The sequence below is a fragment of the Taudactylus pleione genome, unplaced genomic scaffold (assembly GCF_031769625.1).
Source record: "Taudactylus pleione unplaced genomic scaffold, aTauple2 ptg000212l, whole genome shotgun sequence".
Lineage (NCBI taxonomy): Eukaryota > Metazoa > Chordata > Amphibia > Anura > Myobatrachidae > Taudactylus > Taudactylus pleione.
In genome coordinates, this window is record NW_028284614.1 from 733,160 (window position 1) to 761,106 (window position 27,947).

General features: G+C 44.1%; 1 protein-coding gene across 3 annotated transcripts in view; it reads left to right on the forward strand.

The window, feature by feature from the left end:
* Positions 1-27,713, forward strand: part of VDAC1 (voltage dependent anion channel 1) — a 36,301-nt gene extending 8,588 nt beyond the window's left edge. Inside the window, exons 1-9 of one of the 3 annotated variants that reach the window (XM_088478230.1) lie at positions 2,150-2,171; positions 4,197-4,266; positions 7,432-7,481; positions 12,465-12,617; positions 12,711-12,763; positions 17,543-17,770; positions 18,519-18,669; positions 21,737-21,794; positions 26,709-27,713. In XM_088478230.1, the coding sequence (XP_088334356.1) occupies positions 4,200-4,266; positions 7,432-7,481; positions 12,465-12,617; positions 12,711-12,763; positions 17,543-17,770; positions 18,519-18,669; positions 21,737-21,794; positions 26,709-26,800 (852 nt within the window). In that variant the 5' untranslated portion in view covers positions 2,150-2,171; positions 4,197-4,199 and the 3' untranslated portion in view covers positions 26,801-27,713. Of the gene's footprint in view, positions 1-2,149; positions 2,172-4,193; positions 4,267-7,431; positions 7,482-12,464; positions 12,618-12,710; positions 12,764-17,542; positions 17,771-18,518; positions 18,670-21,736; positions 21,795-26,708 lie in introns of those variants that run through there. The other 2 variants (XM_088478228.1, XM_088478229.1) reach the window with 2 other exon arrangements.
* The last annotated feature ends 234 nt before the right edge of the window (positions 27,714-27,947 follow it).

A 27,947-nucleotide genomic window follows, 5' to 3' on the forward strand; every position in this document is an offset into this window, starting at 1 on the left:
TTGTCACCGCCCTGTTCCTGCAGAGTCCCCAAAGCAACTGAGGTGCGCTGACATCACATACGCGACCTCCGACCTAGAGCCTGACTCAGCAGAGGAGGCAGATCTTTAGTATCACACAGATTCCCAATTATAGGGAATCTCTGCCTCACACTCGGGCCCTGCTATGCCAGATTGACAGGCAGGGAAGCTGAGGGGGGACGGAGATGGCATGCGTTCCCCGAAACGTGTTGGCCCCATTTTTCGGGAGCGACGAGGCCAGGGTCTGCGTCCATGGATGCAGACTTCATGACCTCGCAGGCTCCCAGGACCCGGCCAGGCTGCGGGAAGCTTCAGCCTTGGCAGCCTGCTCAAAGGATGGTCATGATGTTTGCGATGGTGATGCCAGGCTGCAACCTCGGTTGCAGCACTGGGATCGCAGATCCAGCGAGGAAAGTCAAACACTTCCTGCTGCATCTGCATTTTAGCAGGACGGAATGGCACAGCCACTTGTGTGCAGCTCTGCAATTCCGTCTTCTGCTGAATCTGGCCCCTAGTGCGCTACTGCACATAAACGGCTTTACCGTGCAGCATCCTCTCCATCCTCCATATAGCACATCTCTGAATCAGGGCGCAACGTACGGCTGGTATAGAGGCTTGATAAATGGTCATTATAAAGTAATTTCTGTGTCCTAAGGTTTCTGTATGCATCAACATGTTTTACAATCCTGTGAAGGTTTATAGATGCCATAGCTATTTTAAACTCTTATCTGCTCTTTAGTAACTATTCGTATACTGTGTGTCATCATGCCAGTGACAGCAATGTACAGTACTGTAGTATGGGTTTAGTGGGCGTTAATTCAAAGTTCAGACTCATTGTTCAATGGAAAGGACGCCAGCCCTTCTGCTCAGTTTTAATGGAGGAGGGGGTGGAGTTAATTCTTGTATAGAAATTTTTGACCTGTTGGAGTCTGTTTTTACCAAAAAATTTAAATGAAACCTCCTCCTCGTATACAGAGTGAGGAACTGTCGGCTGTTTTCCGTGTGTTCATCCCTGCCATCCTAACTGGGTTGGGTATGGAATCCCGGCGGTCCCCTAACTCACCCCTACCACAGCCTAACCCTCCCACCACGTAGCCGAACCCTAACGCTCCACCCCCGCAGCCTAACCTGCCCCCTAGAGCCTAAAGGTGCCCACACACATAGCGATCAGCACACGATGAGCCGATGTGTACGATTTCCCTTGAAACTCTCCCCGGCAGCTCAGCACATGATCTGTACACGATTTGGGGTCCAATCTTCATACGATCTCTCCTGCATCCAGACTCTCACAGTGCATCGTGTCCTAGATTGTCAGATCTGCCCTACTGCATGGCAGATCTGACGATGCGATGTGCGACCAGCGGGGATGCGGATCGTGATCGTGAGTGGGGACTCAAGATTTACTCAGGATTTGGCCATATTTTACACGATCTGACGTTCCAATGTGTCGGAATCGGCCAGATCGGGTAAAATATCGCTATGTGTGTGGCCAGCTTAACCTTAGTACTTACTGTCTGGCTGCCAGAGCCAGGATTCCGACTGCGGTCAGGATTCCTGCGCCCGTATCGTGACCGCCGGCATGCCGACTACATCCCTTCTAACTATCTCACAATTTTTAGGCACCGGTATGCATATTTATTTATTAACAGTTTCTTATAGAGCGCTTTACAATTTGAATCAATATTAACATTTTACTGGGTTGTAAAAGACATATATACATACATAAAATACATACATAAAGGTAAGAGGGCCCTGCTCGCAAGTTTACAATCTATAGATATGCAAATGACCTCTTAATTTTCCATTCTAAATAAACATCTGTTTATCCTTATTCTTTATATAATTGAAAAGGAATACTTCTATAGAAAGGTGTAATTCGAAGTATTTGCTCACATTTTGTAGTAGTTCTTATAATAAATATTTGCCATTTATCTACTAGAATAACTATAGTTATGCCTCCCTTCTCCAGCCTGCTTATACTCCTCTGCAATACCTTATGCTGTTCTGTGCTGCCATAGTTACTAACAGTTTAACTTTAAAATAATTTCCAGGAACACGTTACATTTGGCTATATGCATCTAACCCGAGGATGATGCAGGCTTAGCAGAACTTGGTGCCCCACAGTCTGCATAATCACATGCTCACTGAACAAGGTCATAATAAAATGTGTTTTAAATAATTATCTATATACTAAGCGGGAAAGTGTGTGTGTGTGCCTGTCATTCTGTTTGTCCTTTATGCCCGGCCAGTGTTTTGTACCTAGCTCCGGGAGGCGACAGCCAGGTCAGCGCAGCAGGGGGCGTAATGGTAACATAGGTGGGGAGGTGCGGGGGCTTGGCGGTGCAATCGTGTCATCGCGTCCCCGCCCCCTGCTCTATAATGGTGAGATTACCGGCATTGTAAAGCAGGGGGCAGGGCTACGATACACAATTCAGCTTCTACATTTATTGCTTATTTATATTTGTGTGCAAGAAGATAATTACTAGATTGGTTTTATTTACAGTTATCCATGGCTCTTACTGATGGCATGTACTATTAATTACTATGGTGATTACCTATGTTAGATTGTCTGTGAGATCAAGCGATGAGTAGAGTCGCTCCATTGAGAAAGGGGGATATTTACTAAACAGCTGGTTTTCAAATTGACAGGAGCTGATTAGTTGGTACTTTATCGCTCTCCATTTTATCTCTCCATTTTATCTCTCTACAAGGCTTAGTACCTTGTCCCTCCAATCTGGCTTATTGCTGTTCTCCATGTGGTGGTCTAAGCCGCTGATAATTGGCATCTTTGAAGGGGCAGATGTTTCAAACCTTTGAGAGAGATAAAGGACCAACCAATCAGCTTCTAACTGTCAGTATTCAAACACAGCCTGTAACATGACAGAAGCTGATTGGTTGGTACTTAGGGGTCTGTGTACTAAGCCTTGGAGAGAGAGAAAGTACCAAGTAATCAGCTCCTAACTGTCATTTTTCAAACACTGTAAAATGACATGAGCTGATTGGTTGATACTTTATTCTCTCTCTCTCTCTCTCTCTCTCTCTCTCTCTCTCTCTCTCTCTCTCTCTCTCTCTCTCTCTCCCCCTTAATCTCTCTCCAAGCTTTGATACATCTCCCCCTAAAGTAAAATATATGAGGAATTGCACTACACAGTTGTTACAGTACTGAAAAATAGGGATATTTCCAGGGACAGATCTTAAAAACTTTGGCAATTACAGTACGTTGTGTTTGCTGACATGCGCTGCATTATTCCCTAGTCCCCTGCCCTGACGTGGCATTATATATATGGAGTTCCGATGTCCATATGTCGCACTAAGCTAGATTAGGTATATGCTAGACAGGGAAGAGGGTTTTTTGTTGTATGAGGGGAGTACGTTAAAGATAATTAAAAGAATATTTAAAAAAATATATATATATATATTTTTTTTTAATCATGTCAACTGTGGAATAATAGCTTATATTTAATCTTTATACAGTGAGCGGCCATAGCATATTGCCTCACATATATCGGGTGACAGGTGTGCTAAGCCCTTACTGGAATGTAAAATGGCAGATTACCCAGAAGGCTTTAGGTGTAACAAGCCATGCTTGCATGACGAATTGGTGCTGACGTTCTGCTTGGACAGAGTAACTCTGGCTGTGATTCATCGCAATTTCCTTTATTTTTCCAGCGTTTGTGGTTAATTACAGCACTGCTATGTACATGACTTCTTTAACACGTTATCTGCGGGACAATATACACGCTGTAAGCTCTTCCCAGCAAGGGCAGCAGCTCAGAATGAGAGATCAAACAACATAAACTGCAGTAGGAGGAGGAACTCTTGCATTACTACTGTGCCATGGTCTGGAAAAAATAATAAACAAATAAATATATATATATATATATATATATATATATATATATATATATATATATATAATTATATATATATATATATATATATTTGTGTTTGTATGTATATAAATATATGTGTGTGTATATGTGTACAGTATATATATATATGTGTGTATATATATATAAAAATCAATCTATGTGAATGGCTGCAGCACTCACAGGACTTCTTAAAAAAACTTATATATATTTTAAAATATAATAGTACTTGGCTAATTTATTATTTGGTCTAATTGTTGCCGTGTTTTTCTATTTTTCAATTTGTTTTTTCCCTTCTCTTGTCAGTAGACAATGGCTATACCTCCGCCTTATGCTGATCTAGGGAAATCTGCTCGGGATGTTTTCACCAAAGGATACGGTAAGTGAGCTGGCAGGGTGGCACAGAGGTGGCAGTGAGGAGGTTAGCAGAGCAGGCGTACACGTGACAGACTGTATCGCTGCATTTGGTCGATGCTTGCAGCTGATCTGTGTGCTACATGCCCCCCCGGGAGAGATGGGTTGTGTAAGGGTCTCCATGGAAACCAGCGGTGCTGCCAGTCTGTACATACAGCACTCCCTTCCTATTGATCCCTCCAATCAGCAATATGTTATTCCCCTATGCATACAAAATACTAACCATTTATAATATATATTGTAACAAGCTATATGTATGGGGGACATGTACCAAGACTTCTAAAGAGTGTTGTGTAAGTAGACCATAGCAACCAGCGCGCGTTGTAGGAGAGGGACCAATTTGCAGGTGTTACTCAAAACACCTTTCAAATACCACCTTGTGCCACTAGTTCCAGGTGTTGCCTATGTCTGCTCTAGTTCTTAAGCTGGGCACACACCATACAATGGTGTGACTCAGCGACGGTGCGATGTAACGATACATTGCATGCGCCATAAACACTGCGCGATTTGGCATCCAGCGGCGCGATGTATCATCACATGCAGTATGTAACTGCACCGCGACGTCCATTGCATCGTCCTATCTGCCGTGCAAATCAGCAGATGGGACGATGCGATGAATGACCGTTGTAAATGACGAATTGGGCGTAAACACTATGCCATGTATACGATTTATATCCGTATGTATATGATCTGTGATGGAACGGTGTATTGTATGATACATCATATAGCGTGTACCCAGCTTTAGAATCTCTATAGCAAAGACAGCAGACGGGCTCCTTTCTGATCTACTTGTCATGTCTGACAGATGTACCAGGAGTTGCTGACCCCTGAGATATAGGCGTCTAAATGAAAGGAGGCCACATACACTCACCAGTCTATTATACTGTTCCTTTATTAAATTAGTGTGTAAAGCTTTCATCGAAGCAGCACTGCCACCTAATAGAAGGGGTGTGTGATATAAGAGGTTGACTGGTATTATGTTGACAATGTGCAGGTTGACATCTAATGGTCGACATGCAATAGGCCAACATGGTCAAATGGTCGACACACAAAATGTATTTTTTTTTTTTTTTTTTGTATTTTAAACCTTACCTATCCCTAGCCTGCCCACTAGTGACTAACCCTAACCATCCCCCAAGTGCCTAAATCTAACCGTAGCCTAACCCTAACTCTCCCCCTAGTGCCTAACCCCTCACCCAAGTACCTAACCCTAACTCTCCCCCTAGTGCCTAAATCTAACCGTAGCCTAACCCTAACTCTCCCCCTAGTGCCTAACCCCTCCCCCTAGTGCCTAACCCTTCCCCTGGTGCTTAACCCTCCCCCAAGTACCTAAACCTAACTCTCCCCCTAGTGCCTAACTCTAAAGGTGCGTAAACACGGAACGATATATTTCAACGATATGAAGGATAACAATCTTGTTCAGCGATATATCGTTCATATCGTTTTGTGTGTATGCAATGAACGAGCAGCGATGCGCGCTCCCATTGGACGATGTCGACCATCGTCCATGCACGCAGGCCAATCTGGACGATATCGTTATCTCTCCATAGGGATCTGCAATCGTTGATCGTGGGTTGTTGGTGGTTTTTGGATGTGTGGATGAACAATATCGTTTATCCAGCACACCAGGATTTTTAAAGGGAGGTCGTTCAGTGTAATCGTTATCGCTGATGATCATTTCGTGTGTACCCAGCATTACTCTCCCCATAGTGCCTAACCCTGACCACTAACCTTAAAAATGTTGAAAAAGCAAATAAAAGAAATCATGTTTCAACAATTTGTCATTGTCAACCTTTTGTACCTGTTGTTCTTTTGTCCCTGTCGACCTTATTGCATGTTGGCAATTTGGTGCCAACCTATTCATTGTCAACCTTTTTACTGTCGACCGTAATGATACCGTAATGGGGCACCCCTGGATTTCCAGCGGCTCCTACATGCAGCTGTTTTCCCCATATGTTTGGCCCCTGCGTTTGCCCCTTGGCTCCTGATTTCAGATGGACCCACACAGAATAAATCACCTTAGATGGAGAGAGCCGCTGCTTTTACAGTGAGAAACTCCTATTATCAATTTTGGCTCTGCTACCTCTATTGAAAATGCCATCTATGAAATTGCTGTAATTATTATTATTATAAACAAACAGTAGATGTACTCATGGAGAGGAAAAACGTTTGTTATATTCTGTATTATACGTATTATCCTGCTGAAATGTGGAGTCAGTGTGGCTAACTGTATACAGGTTGAGTCTCCCATATCCGTTATTCCAAAAACCGGAATATTTCGGTGCATATGTGACGTCACTAGTATCAGCGGCCAATGACTAGCGGCCTGAGTGTGGTCCACACGCCAGGCCACCCCCCGCATCACCCTCAGGACCCCCAACGGCAGCCGCCGGACCCTCGTGACAGCCGCAGCACCCGCCGGACCCTTCCACCTTACCTGCCGGACCCTTCCGCCTCAGTCACCGGACCCCTCACGAAACCCGCCGGACATCTGTAGCACACGCTGGACCACCGCAACACCCGCGCGACACCTTCCGGACCCACCCGCCGGTCCCCCCCCCCCCCCCAGGTATTCCGAAAACCGGAATAATACAAAGTCCGAAATGCTCCTGGTCCCGAGCATTTCGGATATGGGAGACTCAACCTGTAACATCATTCTACAGATTCATTTTTCTTTTACTACTCACAAATAAATTACTGTATAGAACTGTGGGCCTGATTCAGAGACGGACGCTCTCGTTCCCGCAAGCCCCAGAGAGCTTCTGGTTCTAATAGAGCCAGAAGCTCTCCCACTGGCATCACTGGTAATGTCAGTGGGGCCGCCCACAAACGGCAGGTGTTCGCATGGGAACGTCTCCGTTTGTGAAGCCACGCCTACAAATGGGGCGAGCTGTCGATCAACATAGACAGCCGCCCCTTTTGTAGTGAGCCACGGAGCGAGAGAATTTCTATCTCGCTCCGGGGCTTGCGGCCGCTGCGCATACGCAGAGCATACCATCGACCCGCTCGCGAGCGCTCAAGCGCTTGTGAGCGGGTCTGAATCAGGCCCAGTTTTTGATGTGTGCTATATTATATTTTTATTATATTAGTCACACATTTATCTTTTTTTTTTTTTTTATTATCTTTGCAGGTTTTGGCTTCATCAAGCTTGATCTAAAAACAAAGTCTGAAAATGGACTGGTAAGACTGGACGCTGCAGCCGTCCTTTTCCTGAAGCAGAAGACATTGTGATTGATAAGTAAAGAAAGAATATACTAAGTCCAAACAGATTAGGTAACATGAGAAATATAATATATTTCTCATGTTACCTAATCTGTTTGCATTGAAAAATAGATAAAATATATATCTCTATATATTTAGACCCGTAGGTCCACAATAAATGTCTCGGTCCACAAAAACAAACGGATAAATACTGACGGATATAGAAGGATTACTTTGCCCCAAATAGTAAATATCCTTGTAGTTTCAGTTTGGAAATTCTATCAGGTACGTCAGCCACCAGTTCCAATGATGGTACGCAGGGCCGGCTCCAAGGGTCTGAGCACTCTGTGCCAGACCGTTAGGATGCGCCCTGTCATCACGTGCGGCCGAAATTGGGGGTGTGGCCTCATTACCATAGGCCACGCCCCTAAGTGACGTTGTTAGGAGGCGTACCCACATGGCACGCCTCCAAATAATGTCAGGCTGGGGGTAAAGCCTAGCCCTCCGTCACTGGCTGGGCTTCCCCCAGCCTTCTCCCGTCAGTGAATGGTTGCCGCGTGCATGCGCTCTGCATCCATTCACACTCCGGGGTCCGGCACTGCCGCACAGCTGCGGCGGTGGGGGTCCCCAATCTCCCGATTTGACCACCCGCGGGCTGAAGTGGGACAGTACTGAGTGGAATCTTCTCACATCCCCAACAGCAAAATGCGTTGGTAATAGGATATCAGGCGACCCATTCTGCTTTTGGGGATGTGAGAAGATTCCACTCTGTACTGTTTTTCCAGTTCTACAGATTCCTGATCCAGGGAGATGTGGTTTTCTGTTATGCAAGTATGTTCCACTCTATCTGGTACGCCTTGAATATCTACTGTTTTGTGGATTTTTATTCTATGATTCCTTTTATAGTTATTCTTCTACTGTATACTGATGTTCAGTGGATTTTTATACTGTTGTAATAAAATGACGATCCCTCACTGCTTTATTTACATATGGAATTCTAATCGTGGGAGTTGAAGGAATCCTCGTCTTCCGTACCATCATTGGAACTGGTGGCTGACGTACCTGTTAGAATTTCCAAACTGAAAGGATATTTACTATTTGGGGCAAAGTAATCCTTTTATATCCGTCCATATTTATTCATTTATTTTTGTGGACTGAGACATTTATTGCGGACCTACGGGTCTAAATATTTATATATATATATATATATATATATATATATATATATATATATATATGAGAGAGATATTTATATGTTTTATATCTCTTATCTTACCTAATTTGTTTGTGCTTAGTGTATTCTTTCTTTACTGTTTCCTTTTTATGTTGGGGTATTTCTAGGGACTACCCCCTTTTATCCTTCTCAGCAGCAACATTTTGAAGCACAGGTTCCACAAACTTTCTTTTTGATTGTGAATGATAAATACGCTAAACCTGTCTGCGTAATGTCACAAATACACATTGGCCAGCATAGCAGAGCAGCGGGTGAATAGATGCTGTGTGCATGGCATCTACACTGTACGGGGAAGAGCCTGGGGGCAGCGGTTGGTTCTCAAGTTAGATGGAGAATATCCATTATATATATATATATATATATATATATATATATATATATTAGTGAAGCTTTAGATTTATGCAAATCTGGACACTTTTTTTTATTTTGGAATACAAATTTTCAGTTCAGTTTTTTTTTCTTTCCTTTTTCAGTTTTTGCAAAGGGAAACAAAAATGTAATAATAATAATAATAATAATAATAATAAAAAAAAAAAAAAAAATGGTGAAATATAATTTTAGATTTTTCTTAGTAATTAATTTGTTGGTACCTTTTCATCCATTTTACCTTGTAAGGCGCCATACATTCCCTTATTGGCAGAATTTGGAACTAAATTCTGTTTTCAATCCTTCTCCCCATGACTTAAATAGTATACTCACTAAATTTGGTAGCATTCTACCTACTAGTTATAGCTGCGGACAGCTCTAAATATGAAAACTTTAATGATTAAACTTTAATTATGGGCGTGTGTGTGTGTGTATATATATATATATATTTTTTTTTTCCCATCAGCAGAACCAGAGCCGTAACTAGACTTTTTGGTGCCCTGTGCCAGAAAGGGCATTGGCGCCCCCCTCATTTTTCAAAGGGACATAATGCACCCAAAAAAGGGCCATGGCTTCATGGGGAAGGGCCAGGGAAGAGTTAGGAGAGGCCAGGAGAGGCTGGGGATGAAATAAGAGGAAGCTACAAGCAAGAATGATAATAAACAGAAATTTGACAGGCCCAAACAGCGCCCCCTGACCTGTGGTGCCCTGTGCGATGGCACCGGCCGCACTACCCTAGCTACGGCCCTGAGCAGAACTATAAAGGCACAGTGTGAATTTCCCTGGCTCGTCAGTTCTGTTCTTTTTCATTGATCGGTGTGAAGTTTATGTAGAAATGATATACCCTAAATTGGCAATTTGTATTAGCGTTCATTCAGTGTACAATTACAGCACACTCTCTGTTTATAGCTTGGGACAATGTAATAAGAAATAAGAATTACATAAGTAACACGGCAGGACGTCATAAGATTTTGCTGATTATAAATTAGAAGGTTTTATTGCCCAGGTCTCGTAACTCAGAAAGAAAAAAAAAAATCAATATACCAAAAAGTTGTATATAAATCTACCTTGATAATAACAATGAGTGAATCGAGCTGCTGTAGTAAATGGTCGCTAACCAAAATAGTGCAAATAAAGGGCTTGATCTAAGTGCCCGCGATGTAAATAGCGCCGGAAGATAGCTCCCGGAGCTTTTCAGTTCTGAGCGGTGTTTAGTTGGAAAATGCCCGTTCTTACGACTAAACACCCTGTTTAATGCGCGAGAACGGGCATTCCCCGACCTAACTTCTCGGCGAGATGCTGTTTTTCCAGGCGCGAAGGGCAGAACACAGCCTTGCGCCTGGACTTTTGTCGGATTTCTGCTCGCATCCCTGGAGTGGTGTGAGAAGAAATCCTTAGTCGGGCTTAGCAGTGAGGTGTATTGCATAGCTCCGGGAGCTGATTCCTGGCGCTATTCACTTCGCGCACAATAGAATCGAGCCCAAAGAAAAATAAAAACAGCCCTGCATTCACTCAGAACTAAGAAATAAAAAGATAATGCATTGACCAATTAATATTTTAATACATATGCAATAAGCACACACCAATTGGCACAATACATATCATACTAAAAATAAAGAATAAAAATACAATTTATAAGCACCTCTCAGCAGGAGAAATGTATATAAAAGAATCCTCTCTTAGAGTCCTATTTATCTTTTTTTTTTTTTTTTAATTTATATTTTTTTAATACTAAATAAACGTAAAAAGAGTGTTTTCACACCCATTTCACATTATTTTAGTTTCAATGGAATGTATTAAAGGGCTTTTGGAGAAGTTTTCAGAAAAAAAACAGCTCCAAGCCCTGTAATTTGCATATTTTGCAAAGGTGAGCAGCTCCTGGAGCTCCGGCCAAATATGCTGTGCAGCAGTGTGCAGTGACCATGGCACGGGGTGCTCACACACAGGGGAGCACACTGACACCGGAGCTCCTTGTACAGGTCAGCATTCAAGGTAGCTGGGTTCAGATGGCAGAGTAGTGAGATAGGAAAGTGCCAGAGAGGCACTGAGTGCACCAGTAACACAGCCCTGAAAGGTTTTTTCCCAAGACCCGAGATTTCTGCAGAGCGATGTTATATACATTTTTCCTGCTGAGAGGTGCTTATAAATTATATTTTTATTCTTTTTTCGTAGCATGCTATGTATTATCCCAATGTGTGCACTTATTGAATATGTATTAAAATATAAATTTTATGTGGACAAGGCATCATCTTTTTGTTTAGTTCTGAGCAAGTGAGTGAAAGCAGCGCTGTTTTTCTTTTCCTTATAAATCAGGAGTTTACCATAATCCTATTGAATAAAATAATCCTATTTCTGTATTCTCTATTCAGCTTCACCTGGGATGCTCAACTTCCACCCCTACATCTGTTGTGGAACTACACATCCAAGCAAGTCCTGCCACTGTGTTGGTATTATGTAATGTGAAAACTGTGGCGTGGCATGCTGGGATGTCTAGTTCCACAACAGCTGGAGCGCTGGGTCTTAAACACCCTTGGCACACCATTTATCATAGACACGTAACTTTTTAACTCATGAAGTACTGTCTAAATGATATAGATGGATTGATAGCTGTGTTGCAGGATCTGCTATACAGCGAACGCTATTGTTTCTGCTCATGATTGTAAGAAATGTTCAATGGGCTCCCAAATATTTATAATGACTGTGTGGGGCCCCATTAATGCTAGGGGGGATGCTGGAGGTATCATGGAAACAAATGCAAGTTTCAAATGCCCAGCCCTGTTCTATGAGTTATAAATCACGTCATACCATCATGCCCTCGTCTTCATTAGGGACGGTGTGTTTCTCCGCCCTATTCCCCTAAGTTCCTGAGGTCTCCCAGAACGTAGCAAGTTTGGCTGATTTTCCTCGGTAGTTACCTTTTTATCTTAGCTGGGTAAATATTTGATGCCTGCTGTTCGTCCAAGCGAAGGAGGAGATTTATCAAACCTAACAGAGGACAAGTGGAGAAATTGTCCATGGCAACCAATCAGATGCTAGCTGTCATTTTACAGCATTTACTAAATAAATGCCACAATCTGATTGGTTGCTATGGGCTTGTTTTGGTTAGAAGGTTTTATAAATCTCCCCTAAAAGCCAATCAAGTTTCCAATTCACACACACAACAATCAACCCAGCCGCACTCACATGATCTTGAAGCCCACCTACTTCTCATAAGCTCTGCCCCCTTCAGGGTCTGCAAATTGATGCTGTGGCTCCACAGTCGGAGCAGTAGGTGGATAACGCAATGAAACATGTTTGTGTGTGTGTATATATATATATATAATCTGCCAGTTCATTACCATTTCATTTTCCCCCTTTTCCAGGAATTTACAAGCTCAGGATCTGCAAATGCCGAGACCAGTAAGGTCACTGGCAGCCTGGAAACCAAATACAAGTGGTCAGAATACGGCCTGACTTTCACAGAGAAGTGGAACACAGACAACACACTAGGCACAGAGATCACTGTAGAAGATCAGGTAATGACTACTAGAGACCTCTAACGTACATGCACATTACTAGTCTGTTTCTGAACTATGTAAATGCAACTGGCCAATTTCTTTTCTGTTCAGCTTGCAAAAGGACTGAAGTTGACCTTTGACTCTTCGTTCTCTCCTAACACTGGGTAAGAAGTGATTGTGCTTCAATGTCTGCACTAAGGAGTCTTTGTTTGCTGGTACATGTTTGCTGGGTTGATAAGAACATGAAATGTATTATATCTTTATTGACTTTTTTGACATTAATCGCTTAACATTCTGCATACAGGTTTTCTCAGGGCATAACACTAGGGTGTCAGTGCTTATTGTCCTCAGTTTCAGGTCAAGTTTTCCAGGGGCGGATTAAGGGCAACATGGGCCTGGGGAACTGAAAATGACCAGGGGCCTATTTTGAGAAGCGGAGGAGCTATGACCAGTGCTGCTTGTGGCCACATAGGCGTCCCCCACCCCCCAACACTGTCAGCCCCATTATCTCTTTAAATACTTAAATACTTATAAGTTGCATAATTTTTTTAAGAAAATTTATAAAAATAAACAATTTGAAAACGTATGATTTATTGGATGACCGTGACCGGCTGGGCGGCCTGTCATCATCCTGCTGTCATGATGATTGGCCTATTTTTATTTGGCAGCCCTGGGCTGTACCCCCTTCTGACCCATTGTTGATCTGGGCCTGATGTTTGTGTGCTCCCCTACCTGATTCAGATCACTGGTGCGTCCTGCTCCTCTATTAATTGTATTCACTTTTAGGTCTGCGCTGTCCGTTTGTCCCCAATTTTCATCTATGGCTGGACATGTTTTGAGCATGGTAATAATGAAATATAATAACATTTAAGGTAAATGATCAAAGTGTTGCTTTATTAATGGTTTCTAAAAAAAAAAAAAAAAAAAATTGATTGAATATTATAAAACTGATTTAAGATTTAGAAAAAAGTTGTAGTACTACTGCCATCTACTTTGTATACATATTATTTTAGCTTACAAATTAGCTGCTTCCACTATGTGGAGGGTGATGTACTGTAAATTACTCAGTGGATCCCAATTATGAAGAACAAAACAGCCGAGTGGCAGCACAAAATCCTCTTTGGGGGTTCCGTGCACCTTGATTTGTGCCACATCGTGGGGGCAGTTGGGTGAAGTGAACCTTGCTGGATTAGGTGCACTTCTGCAGACCGTTTTCTGGATAAATTAAAAAAAAAAAAAAAAAATTGATGGCACAAGATCAGATTCTGGCTATAATGTTATAAATGATAGATAGAATCTGATTGGCTGCTTAGCTGCTATGGGCAACACCTCCACTCCACTTGATAAGTCTGTTCACTAAGTAATGCTAAAGCTGGGTACACACTAGGTCGACGGGTTTGACAGCTCAAATGGGCGGGCATTTAGATCGTCCACCCAGTTGAGCTGTCAATCACCACCGGGTCCCACAGCTTGTGTCACCCGCACACACCAGCAGATGGCCGCTCTATCTTTCAGATATGTAAGCCATCTGCTCACAGACATATCTGCTGTACACACCCGGCAATGCCACATAGATATATCACCCGTTCAAACGAGCGATCGATATATAGCTAGCTATCAGTTTGTGGCTAGCTTAACGGATGGGATGCTGAGCTATGCTCTGCCTACTGAAAGGTGCCATTAATGTGTTTATAAACCTCATTAATCACACACTTTACCATTCTGGCAATTAGAGTGAACCCTTTGTACATTCCACTACAAACCTCTATCATATAGTCTGTCATTCTCTACAACAGGGGTGGGGAACATTTTTTCTGCCAAGGGCCATTTTGATATATATAACATTATTTGCAGGCCTGGGGCAGGCCATGCCCCCTCCGTGTGATGTCACAAGGGGGCGGGGCCACAATTCCCAGTGATTACAGCCATGCCCGGAGCATCCTGAGGATGCTCCGGGGAGCTGTAACCGTCTGCAGCGTCCTAAGGACGCTTCAGGCGGCACTGCTGCATAGATTCTGGCTGCAGGGTGCCATTCTAGGCACCCTGCTAGCCAGATGAGGCTAGCAGAAAACAGCTTAGAGGGCCAGACCAAATTACTTCGGGGGCCTTATACATCCCCCGGGCCTGAGGTTCCCCATCCCTGCTCTACAATAAAACAATAGATATCAGACTGTCACTGTCCCCTCTCTGTAACGATTTCCTTCCCTGCACATGGTTACATCAGGCAGAGACACATTGCATTACATAGCTGTTCTGTTTATTACATCCCGAGTGTTTTTTTTTATCCACATACCCAGAAGACACCACTTGTTTTGCCTCCAACATTACACAGCATTTTTTCCCCACAACCAGTGAAGAGAATTAACTTCCCATGATTTGTTATCGCTGCCCACAATTTAAGGCTGCCCGCAGGCACGGTGAGCCCCGAGTCACCAGTGAGCAGATGAACATTCAGCTTAACCACCTGGGGAGGGGATCATATCTGACTAACGGGGACAATTATGAAATCTTCAAAAGAAGTTGTCCACAGAAACCAATCAGCTGCTGCCTATCATTTTCCAGTGTACTTGTTAGATGCTACCTAGAACAGTGTTGGCTAACCTTGACACTCCAGCTGTTATGGAACTACATAACCCAGCATGCACTGCTACAGTTTTGCTATTAGGGCATGCTAAAACTGTGGCCGGGCATGCTGGGATATATAGTTCCACAACAGCTGGAGTGTCAAGGTTAGCCAACACTGACCTAGAAGCTGATTGGTGCTATAGGAAACTTCTCCACCAAAATGTAATACTTAGTATTTTACATTAAGGGGGTCATGATGCAACAATATATGACCTGTAAGAGCAGGTAAAGATGTCACTGTCCAAATGAGCTTACAATCTAAGAGCTCTGGAAAAGGCTTTCACTATTATGCTGCAAGGTCATACCTCACCTCAGCGTGGCTGTGTGCCCGGTATTTAATGTCGGCATCAGACTCACCGCTGCACACAGAGCCAGGGCAGTTTTATTTCCTCCTCCTGTTGTGGTGGCAACTGCAGCTACCAAGGGGAATGAAGGGTGACACAGAGATGGCAGCAGCAACGACGGTTGATCTCTCCGGGTCCAGCAGCTGTACTGAGCTGAAACTTGAGTAGATTTGAGAAAACAAAACCCTGTTATTAGTGTGATGACAGCACCTTGCACAACACTGCGTTCACAGGTGCTGAACTGTTTTGTATGTTTTTAGAAGTTTGGGCTGCAGGGCAGAGCTCTAACTGCCGCCTGCATACCGCCACCATTACATGAGACCATTACTGACGTATCTAAAAGTTTTTTCTTTATTTTTTAGGCAATAGACCTGTAACTTAATCGGCAGTGTTATATTAGAATCGACACTTGTAATCTATGCAGCCGTGATCTGCTATGAATGAAAGCACTGGATGAATTGTTTCTGAAATAAGAATGTGGAATTGACATGAATGCACATGACTATGGTGGATTGTTTTCCAAGCACTCCACATCTATGTACATACCCTCATGGAATTAAATATGTGGATCTTCGCCTGAATGTTGAGTTGTACAAATCTCTGAAGCCGCACCACCTCTATCGGTGTGCTTGGTTTCGTACCCGTCAGTATAACCAGAGCGCACTTTCTTCAGCTCTAACCTGCGTCTGGAAACAGGTGTATTTATACATGTGCACAGCTCTGCATAGTCCAATAATACGTCAGCACGCCCCCTGCTAAACTCCGCCTACTTGTGACGCCCCTTTACCGCCCAGCTATGCCTTTTCATCCGCATGTGGAGATGCGAATGAGTTACATAAACCGCTGCATAGCTGGTAGTTACAGAAGCTGAACTCCAGAGCTGGCACAGTGTGACAGCGCGCTAGGTGCGTCCGCAAAACTGACTTGCGTTCAACTCTGCATCAGTCCCAATGGGGGCGATTCAATTCAACACAAATTGCATAACGCCGGGAGCGAGTTCCCGGAGCTATTCAATTCAGTGAGTTCTGTGGTCGGAGAATGGCGGTTATCGTGCCTTAACAAGGGTGTTAAGGCGCGTTAACTGGCATTCTCTGACCAAAGTGCCGGGCGCGCGGCTGTTAGCGCCGCACTAAGCAGAGCCCGGCACTTTGGTCGGATTTCTCATCGCATCCCCATGGGGGTGCGAGAAAAAATCCTTAGCCCGCACAAACAGCGCACTGAATTGAATAGCTCCAGGCGCTATTCAAGTTGCGTTGAATTGAATCACCCCCAATTTGAGGAAGGTGGGAAATGATACTATTATCCTGCCCATTTAGTAGGAACATCCGACTTTAATTCGGACGTATCTTCATCTGCTTTTCCCTCTGGCCCTCAGCAGACTGCTCACTATTTTATGCCAATGTGAGTATCCGCCCGTGTATGCCAGTGTATCCATGCCTCTGCATGCGTGAGGTCACGCCCCCCCCCCCAATGTTTTTCCATCTGCAGCCGACAACATTCGTATTGGGACCAGGCATCCCCTGCAGGGGGTTGCTAGCTCGGCCGACGGGCCCCCTAAGCCGTCGGGCCCCATAGGAAGCGCCCCCTTGCACCCTCTATAGCTAGGCCATTGTTTAGCATGGTGCCCATTGCTGCTATTAAAGCCAGGACATGTGTTCCTCGCTCAGATGCTATTCCGTGTGATTGGCTGATTAGCATCAGTTTGAAATGTTACTTATTTAATCAAAGTCCTCACTCATTTTGATTGGCTGCGTAATGAAATTTCATTTTATTTTCCATATTTGATATTCTCCTAATCCCTACTGTTACCCTGGAAGACCGTCTTCTACAGAGGGATGTTCAATTTAGGGTCATTAATGGTCCGTCTGCCATTGCCCGCTGAAGCTGAGATTACAGGACTCTTCCCCAAAAGCCATTTTAGTTTGTTTACCGTGAAGAGCGACCTGACCGGTGTCTTTTTACCTAAATATTTAGAAAGAAGAATGCGAAAATTAAGACGGCATTCAAGCGGGAGCACCTTAACTTGGGTTGTGATATGGATTTCGATATCGCTGGTCAATCGATACGGGGAGCGGCAGTGTTTGGCTACGAGGGATGGCTAGCCGGCTACCAGATGACTTTCGAATCCACCAAGTCACGAGTCTCACAGAGCAACTTCGCTGTGGGCTATAAAACGGATGAATTCCAGCTGCACACTAATGTGTAAGTAAAGAAAAGTATTAAATACACTTCCAAGTGTTTTAGGACCTTTGCATAAATGACACAGGTAGCAGTTATATACGCTATTCCTATATTGCTATAACAATATAATCAATACCAATCCTTCAGGTATATTTGTGAAACATTGAACATGGTTTTTTTTTAATCCAGTGGAAAGTGCTGTATTTCCATGGGTGAGATTACGAATAAGTTCAACATCCTATACATTCATTGCTTAGTATCTATTATGGGTTTTTATGAACTCTAGTTGGGAGCCTATGTGCTGGATTCAATTATATGCAGTAAATTTACCCCGCCGGGAAAAGGGTGTAAGCCTTTTTCCTCGTGCAGTAAATTACCCGCTTGCGCGCTTTATCCCATAGCATCCGGGATAAGTTCCCAAAGCTATGGCATAACAGGTTTGCGGCCCCGGCAATCAGGGCACTTAACGCAAATTTATGTTCGAGCCTCCTCTGGCTCTTACTGAAATCTGTGTTAGCAGCAGATCGCAGGCTACCATGGGCTGTAATTGAACAACCCCGGCAGATCAATTAGCCCGCGGTAATTAACCGCGGCTAATTGAATCAAGCCCTATAACTGCAAAGGTTGAGCTGCATTAAAAAATGAGGTGACCTTTGAAAGTCTGATTTGCTAAGGTTTTATGTTTAATGCATATGCCAACCTGCCCATGTAACCGCACTTATACAGCATGTTCTCTTTTCTTCAACGGGCACGTATTGTGCTGCAACAGGAATGACGGTACAGAGTTTGGCGGCTCTGTATATCAGAAGGTAAATGACAAATTGGAGACGGCCATCAATTTGGCGTGGACAGCAGGAAACAGCAACACACGTTTTGGAATTGCAGCCAAATATCAGATCGATTCAGATGCTTGTTTCTCTGTAAGTCAATGGCATTCTAAACACCACAACACATTATACACCGTTATATTTCTATTTTGAATGTAGAAAAATGTGCAGCTTGCTGCGGTTTAGTAAAAAAATGTCACCTAAATACAATTTTACTATATAACCCTATGGGGGAGATCTATCAGGTCTTTTAGAGAAGTGGAGAAGTTTCCCATAGCTACCAAACAGCTCCTAGCTGATAGGTAGAAGCTGATTGGTTGCTATTGACTACTTCTCTCCTCTTTAGAAGGCTTGATACAGCTCCGCCTAGCTACCCACCAATCCCAGTCATTCTTATTAGCATCACAACCACTCCCACCTTGCAAGCCACTCACCATCCTGCATAATAAAAAATGAAACGCTATATTGTCCACTGACATCATTATAGCTTAGTATTAGCTGACAGTCTCCTTCCATGCGACCGTGATGCCACGCGGCTTCCCCAGGTTTAAATAAGGACGTTCTGCATGTGTGCGTTACGGATTTGCTCTGGCTCCCCGGCCCCCCAAGCAGTGATGTAGCGGTCCGTGACCCTCGACACCAGTGCCGGAATTGCGCCCCAGAATGCTGTGCAAACAGTATTCTGGAGAGCATGCATCGGGGACTTAAAGTGCGAGGAGGGGAACTTTGTTCTCCCGAGCACTATATGGCTGATTTCTGCAAGTGCGGAGGTCAGCTGCAGCAGTGCAGACTGATCATCAGTCCTCCCTGACACAGGCTCCACTGCGCTCTGCATGTGTGTGGGGGTAATACCCTAATGTAGGTGGAGAGTAATACCCCTGGGGGGAGGATTTATTTGCACTGGAGTGGGGGATGGGAGGTAATGCCTTATTAAAGCAATGATATGTTACATTGGGTATGCAGAGGTTATACAACAGGGGTATCTATTAGCGAGTGGGGGGTGATGTTAATGAGATCTATAATCGCTGTGGGATATCTATTGCCAATGGTGGCCTATGGACACGGTAGGAGGGGGGAGGGATTGTGATACTAGTATGTTTAGTACAACAGCAGATGGAGGGCAGCTGGCACCTACCCTAAGCATATTTTTTTTCCAATAAAGTATTTTAATACATTCGTAACAATATGTTTTCAGCTTAATTGAAATATTGCCAGTGAATTGGTTAAGGTGCCTGTGTCCTTTTGGGTGCCTGGAACAATGAGCAGCTCATTCACCTGTGAGCCCATTGTATAAGTATACACAAGACCATCGTAGTCAACCGAGGGACATCAATGGTTGGGCATTCAGGGCACCCAAATCTGTATTTGTCTGCACAGCTATTTATATTACATACCTTCTTGAGAGCATTTATTTAGCCATTGCGCATGCGTGAAAGATGCACTGCGTACACGCAGCGATTTAATTAGGTCGCAAACGCCTAATGCGAGTTTTCACCCGTGTTCTCAGTCTCCCGGATCTCTGCAGCTGTACCACCCCCAGCCCTCTGCCCGCTAGAACTACTGTCATCGCTATTATCGGCACTTACGTTACCTACACACTATACAATCATTGGTCCGATTTGCCAATAATCGGTTGATCGGCCTCATTTATTATATAATGTGTATGAACGATCGTTTCAGCGGTAAAACAGCTAGAAAACATCCAGAAACAAATTCCTTCCATTATCTGATCTGTTGGTCAAGACCGAAAATCTCGGCCTCAATTTCTCGATATCGTGCAGTGTCCGCGCATTCTCGATAATCTGGCCGTATTTCCTATGCTTTTTCCTGATTACCTCATCATCCTTGTGGTTGTACATATGCAAATTCACTGTGAAATTCGCCAGGTATTTTATTTAAATGATATCTGTGCTACACACTATACAGCGGGATCGTGATTTTGCAGAAAAATCATCCCAACTATCGGTTTTATGAAAAACCGCATAGATATAACTGAAATAGATGCCCCCTAGGCATTTACCAGGCTCAGAATATGCAGGGCCATTGGCAGCGGGGAGAAGCCCGGCGACTGGAGGCGTTTTCACGCCTCCTTAAAAGAAAAGTACAATGATACTATGCGTTTGCGTCATCGTGCGCTGCTAAGGGGGGCGTCGCACGCTGCAAAGGACAGCAGCTGACCCCGGCCCGCAACGCTGCACGCTACGAAGGGGGACAATGCCGCCTCAGCAACTGACCCGACCCCCTACAAAAAGCCAAGACCTTGGTAAACAGAACCCGCTCCCCCACTGCCTCTCGGCGCCACTGAGAATGTGTGTGTGTATGTGTAGGGGGGGTTTACAGGGGGATAACACTATAATTAGGGAAATGTTTGTTCTTAATAATAATTTGTGTTAACAAATTATTTGCACCAATAGGCCATGATTCAATTCAATGCAATGCTAAACGTCCCAAGAGGGTGCTCCCAGAGCTACTCAATTGGCTGAGCTATTTAATTGGCCACTCGTGAGGGTGGGAGGAGAAATCCTACAAAAGTGCCGGCTGTGTGGCTGTTTGCCGGCTTAGCGCGGCGCTAAAAGCCTTGCGGCCAGCACTTTAGTCGCAGAATGCCGGTTCTCGCGACTAAGTCGCGAGAACCGCCATTCAGGATAAGTCGTGAGAACCGGCATTCTCCGACTTATCAGCGCTCTCCTGGGGCTATTCAGCATCGCGTTGAATTGAGTCGCGGTCATAGAAGGTGTCTTACTGGAGCATGAAGGGTCCACCTGGGGAATGCAATGTTAGAGGCCCTTACTTTGGGGTGTGGTCAGTTTCTAAAGAGGATGAGGCCTTCCCCCAAAGAGGTTTGGGCAGACATTAGAGACCATGTAACTGACCCTCTAATAGAGTAACAATGTTTAGTTCAAGTGAACAGTCTGGAACCCGACTAGGGTAAGTGGTGGGGCCCACCGGTGAATTTCCCCTGTACTCCCATGGGCCAATCCAACCCTTGTCATAGATCATAATAACAAAGTAAAGGGAGTTACAAAGTGGTCTGTGCTTATTGCAATTATATATATTGTTACTAATTTTGTAAGTGTTAGAAATGTGTATTTTCTTGAAAGTAATAGCTGCAATAATTGAGGTCATTCAAAATATTGAATCATTTGTTTTTCTTGTGCAGGCGAAAGTGAATAACTCTAGCCTCATTGGATTAGGATATACTCAAACTCTGAAGCCAGGTAATGATTTTCAAACCCCTTCCTACCAAACTGTCTGATGTAAATGCTCAGCGTCACAATGTTCGACAAACGAAGACAGCACATTATTTTCAGCTTACCGCCAGATTTATTTCATGTTATTTATAAAGCTGACTGTGGTGCTAGCAGTTTTATGAACCCTTGAGAATTGTTTTTGATTTACTGCATAAATGTGTCCTTAAATGTGTTGAGATCGAAGTAATAGTAATAGATGACGAGAACCCAGTAAATCGAACACACACACAAAAGCATCTACTTTTGAATTCATTTATTGTTCAGAGTGATCCAGTATTGAATTACTTTATCAATAAAAGTATGTGAACCTCCTAGGATTATCAATTCGGTTCAGGGTTTACTTAGGGGTATATTTATTAAAGGTTGATTTTAATTGATTTCAAGTCGATCATCGCCGATGTTTCTACGGCTAAATCACACATTTACTATCGCTTAAAAAAAAAAAAGTTAAAAATTGTCTGTTAGTAAATTCGTGATTCAACCCCAGAAACACAACATCGATTTAGAGTGCTTTAAAAATTAAAATCGACCTTTAGTAAATATACCTCTTAGGAGTGTCAGTCAATTAGACAAAAACTCAGGCTCGAAAGGCTACTAAACCATTTTTTAAGACTTTTACCTAGTTACACAGCTATGAAATGTGAGCTGATTTCCAGAATTCTTGAGGATATATGTGGTTTTGCATTAAAAAACACTGTAATAGATTCACCCAGTTTGAAAAAGTTTCTCATTTTGAAGGGTTTTTCCACACAACACAAACATAGAACAATCCAAATCTCCAGGTAAATATGGGCAGCACAGATCCCTATATGCCAGAAGTAACCATATTAATTTTACTTATGCCATAAAGACCAATGAAAGCCATCCCTTTATGCTGTTACCTCAAGGTATATACTACGAACACATTATGTTTGGAATGCAGCAAACTATGGGCCCGATTCAGACCCGGTCGCGAGCGCTGAGCGCTTGCAATCGGGTCAATGTTTGCCCACTGGGCATGCGCACGACGGAGCCTGCTCCATTGTGCGCATGCGCGAGACCCGGCTAGCGACGGTCGCTCCGTCGCTCCGGGTCTCGCACCAAAGGACAGCTCGCCCTGTTTGGTAGGCATGACCGGGGGTGACTTCACAAACAGAGGCGTTCCCAAGCGAACGTCTACCGTTTATGTGCGGCCCCACTGACATCACCAGTGATGTCAGTGGGAAAGCTTCCGGCTCTATTAGAGCCAGAAGCTCTCTGGGGCTTGCGGCCACGAGACTCTGCCACAGGGCCGGCTCTAGGGGTGTTTGACCAGTGCGGTCGTAGAGGGGCGGCACCCCTCCCCAGCATCCCGATTTCAGCGGGACAATACTGTCTCGCTGTTCCACCTGCGGGCCGAAGTGGCCCACGGGTGGTCAAATCGGGAGGCTGGGGACCCCCACCGCCGCAGAGGTGCCGGACCCCCGGAGAGTGAGCGGAGTGCTGGGCTTTACCCCCAGCCTGACATTATTTGGAGGCGTACCATAACGTCACATAGGGGGCGTGGCTTATGGTAATTAGGCCACGCCCCAAAATTTGTCGCAATGTTAGGGCGCCATCTCGAGGGCCGGCACAGGGTGCTCCAAACCCTGGAGTTGGCCCTGCCCTACCACAAGGGTTTCGTCGCAAGCCCAATGGTCGCGATCGTCTTGACCATCGCGACCATCATCCTGGCCACTCGCTATAGTTGTGGGTGGTCACCCACAGCTATGCGAGTGGCCAGGAGGCCACACAAAAAGAAAAAACGCCCTGATTCAGAGCGTCCGTCTCTGAATCAGGGCCTATATTCAATCAATCTTGGTGCCCAGTACACCAATATTTTTGGGACCCCCTTATCACTGTAGGTACAAAGTTGAAATAAGCAGGGCAATGTACAGTGATGTGGAATTGGTGATGTAGTAATAATAATATCATCCCCACAACACCAGTGTCCTCTCCAACAAAATTGCACTGCAACACACCCTCTCCAATATGTGGCAACTTGTATATATTAGGCTATTTTTTTTTATTTTTTTTAAATTGAGTATTGTTTTATTGGTTTTCATAAACAACATATAGATACTTATAAGAAAACAAAAAAAAATAATTAAAATAAACAAAAAAAAGACAATAAATCTAAACATCAAAAATACAATTGAGCAGAAAAATCAGCACATAACACAAAAATTTGGTACCGTTAAAAAATAAAAGAACATCATTAAGACGTATTCATATAGTCGTAGTGTAACCATTTATACAAAAGACTCTTGCATATAGAAGTACTAAAGCACAATATAAATCACCCTAACACCCCCATTTACGGTAAATATTAGGCTATTTGTTAATGTGATTGTGGGGTATATGTATCAAGCTGATTTTTACATAAAATTATGCAGGAACTGCTGTTTCTGCATAATTTTATGTATTATTACTATGTGCTAATAGCACAGAAATCTCAGGCAAAGTGCTAATTAGCACTTCAGATCACAGTCCCATTATTGTCAATGGGGGACTACAATCTGACCCCTATGTATTAAACTCCAAAAAGCAAAGCTTTTCTGCGTTTAGTACCGATAGTTTACACCATCTTCAGATGGTGTAAACTACTGTAAGCTTATGGGAAGCTGCAGGGGCAGGAGAGAGATCTTTCGATCTATCCCCCTGCAGTCCCTGCACGGCTCCGGAAGCTGACACAGGCCCTGATTCAGAGCCGGACGCTCTGACAGAGTGCTCGCTCTGAATCAGGGCCATCCTTCCTGATTTTAAAGCGGCCTCCTGGCTGCTTGCATAGCTGTGGGTGACCACCCACAGCTATAGCGAGCGGCCAAAAAGATGGTCGCGATGCTCAAGACCATCGCGACCATCGGGCTTGCGACGAGACCCTTGTGGTAGGGTCTCGTCTGCCGCAAGCCCTGGAGTGCTTTTGGCTCTATCAGAGCCAAAAGCACTCCCACTGACATCATTTGTGATGTCAGTGGGGCCGACCCCAGACAGTAGGCGTTCCCATGGGAACGCCTCCGTCTGGCCAGCCACGCCCACCAAAGGGGGCGTGCTGTCACTCACCATCGACAGCACACCCCCTTTGTAGCGAGACCCATAGCGACGGCTTGCCCTTCGCTATCCGGGTCTAGCGCATTGCGCACGACGGAGCCACGTCCGTCGTGCGCATGCGCACTGGCCCAACATCGACCCGCTTGCGAGCGGGTCTGAATCAGGCCCACTGTACGCATGTGCAGTGTCAGCTTCCCCCTGGGAAGTCTTTCACTTATGTGAATGATTTCTACAATTTGCCGGGGATATAACTGGCAGGGACAACCACAACCGCTGTCCCTGCGAGTTTCCCTTGGTACGTTGCAGGGATATTTTCATTAAAAATGTAAATATTCCCGGCGAGATAAGACACATTATAATCGCGGAAGTACCTCGATTATTAGTACATGGACCCCTGTGTCTCTGTTAGACTGTTATACTATTACTTATAGTTGGATATTTGGATATTTTACGTTAGCAAATGATTTGCTTGTTTAGGACCCTGCTTAGTATATGAACAATATCCTATTTATGTAATTTTATTATGATTATAATTGTAACTGAACACTTTTTATTAACACTATTTTTTTTGCAAGTCAGTTCCCCACCTCAATTCTCACATGGAAGTCATGTCTCCGCCCCCCCCAAAATTCTATCATGAAAGTAATTTCTCCATCTCAGACCCTACCCACTCTAATTCTGTCTTGGAAAATTGAATAACATCCCACCCCCCCAGATCTCCCATGGAAGCCTACTCCCACCCTCCCCCTCCCTGTGTTCTTTTAGGGAAAGCATTTTTCACTAAGACCAAACTGCAATCCCCTTGCAGGGCTGGAGCTAACCTTCACACATGTGTGACGCTTCAGCTCCCCTCCATTTGCGCGGTCTGCACCCTGCTTCCGAACACTGGCCAAGCTCCTCCGTCCCATCTCGAACTCTTCCCCACCTGACCTGCATTGCGCACGGGGCAGGCTTATCCTCACACCACTGGGCAGGCGTGTCCCGGCTCTCCTCCCATATGAAGGCAGCGCAAGGATTTCATTGGTTGATGAGATGACTGAAGTCTGGCGTATTCAATGCATGCTAGAGCCAGGCTGCTGCTGCTGACGTGACCACAAACCAGGCAGAGGATCTCACTTTGCGGCGTGCCCTTAAAGTACATTTATATGCAGTGCATCATGGGGAAAAAGAGGGTTGTGCCGGGGCCCCGCCGACGCTCGTGCCCGGTACATGTGTACCCCTAGTACACCCCTGTCGCCGGGCCTGAGATCACATACCATGACAGAACATGATCTAATTTAATTTGTATGACCCTTTGTTAACTAGTGGAAGGTCTCCAAGTACACTTATTCCAATTTACTCTGAATGCCAATTTAATTAGCAATGAATATATCCGTGCACAGATCTTTATTGCATAAATCATTTGTACTTGGATGCAGTTGTAAGGTGCAACTTGTAGAGGGGTTACAAAAGGTAACACAAAATCCCCTTTTGCAGTCCACAGTTTGTTCCACTTTTCCGACGCGTTTCAGCTTAGTTTATTGCTTGCATTCACTAGGCTGACTGGTTCGCATCTGTGGGATAGTCCATATGAAATTACACCTTTCAAAGTATTTAAGAATATAAATTTTTACTAATGCTATGAAAAATAATCCATGTGGCTAATTACAAGATCATTGACTTTAATATGTACATTTTATAAAACTGATCCTGAGCTTGTCAGTAAAACGCGTGTAAGGGCACATTGGTTTTTATGTATTTTACAACTTTTCCATCTCAAGCTCTAGGGAACTATAAATCCCATGTCGCAACTGTGTATCCAGCTTTTTGTCATACAGTGTTTATGTCTTCCAGGTATCAAATTAACATTATCTACGTTGCTCGATGGCAAGAACATCAACGCAGGTGGCCACAAACTGGGTCTAGGACTGGAATTTGAAGCATAACGCGTTTCGCTCTGCACCAGCTCATTGTCCAGTTGTTCTGCAGCATAGATATCCTTACGAATCTAGTGTACCTTTGTTATGTTCAGTGTCCTGGATGCAAACAACCTTCTGGGTCAGTGACGAGTGCTTCCATTGGGGGAAAAAATATTAAAATAAAGACCAGCTGAGCTTCAAAGTGTTATCGTTCGAATGCCAGACAGAGAAACTTTAGGGAACAGATCTTGATATTCACATTTATACCATGCTAGTGAAGAAGGTAACAATCGCCTTTTTTTGTTTTGTTTGTTATTTTAGTTTTTTTACCACAGTAGTTCTAAAATAATATTGAAGATAAAAGCAGTTGTATATTTTAGATTATTCAATTCTTTCCAAGAGTGAGCAAACAGCATATAGGTCTCTTACCCAGCATATCTTTGTCAGTATCCTAAATGACGGAAAAAAAAAAAAAAAGGGTCGTAAGGATTTTGCAGTCCTTAGGGACCACCCGTGTGCGCAGCCATTGACCGCACATAAAGGGATTTCAAGAATCAAGTATTTCATGAACTGTTATAGTCTTACAGGAAAGTTGTCTGACATCACAAACGTTGTTCATAGAGCATCTTAAGGTATTTTTTGCGTCTTACCATTTTGCACACTGTTAAGCCCTTCCCTGAAACACTACAGGAAAGCCTGAAGAGCCATATGCAAGGGAAGAGACTTTGTTTCTCCAGTCCTCACAGTGACGTCACCTGTAGACATTACTCACCAAAAAAAAAAAAAAGACTTTAACTTGTTTTATTTTCCTGCACCATTTATACAACAAATATTTTTAGCAATGTGACCGATCCGTTGTAGTGTCTTCCATCTTGTGAAACTAGACTTCCTAATATGCTGTATGCAACATCAACTAAAATAAAACCAGAATAAAATCCCAGTGTGGTGTATGTTGTCTGATATTATTTACTAGTAAAGGGACCCAACATATGCCTACCCCAGCCCGCTCCGCGCCGCCCCTCACTGCCCAGACCCCAGCTCTGCTGCTCCTCACATCCATCCACCCACACTCCCTGCTCTGCTCCACCCCATCCCCTTTGCTCCGTCCTGTCCGCCTGTTCCCAAACTGACCCCGTCCCTTTTCCGCAGCGCTAGGTCTCTGTCTCCCTCGCAA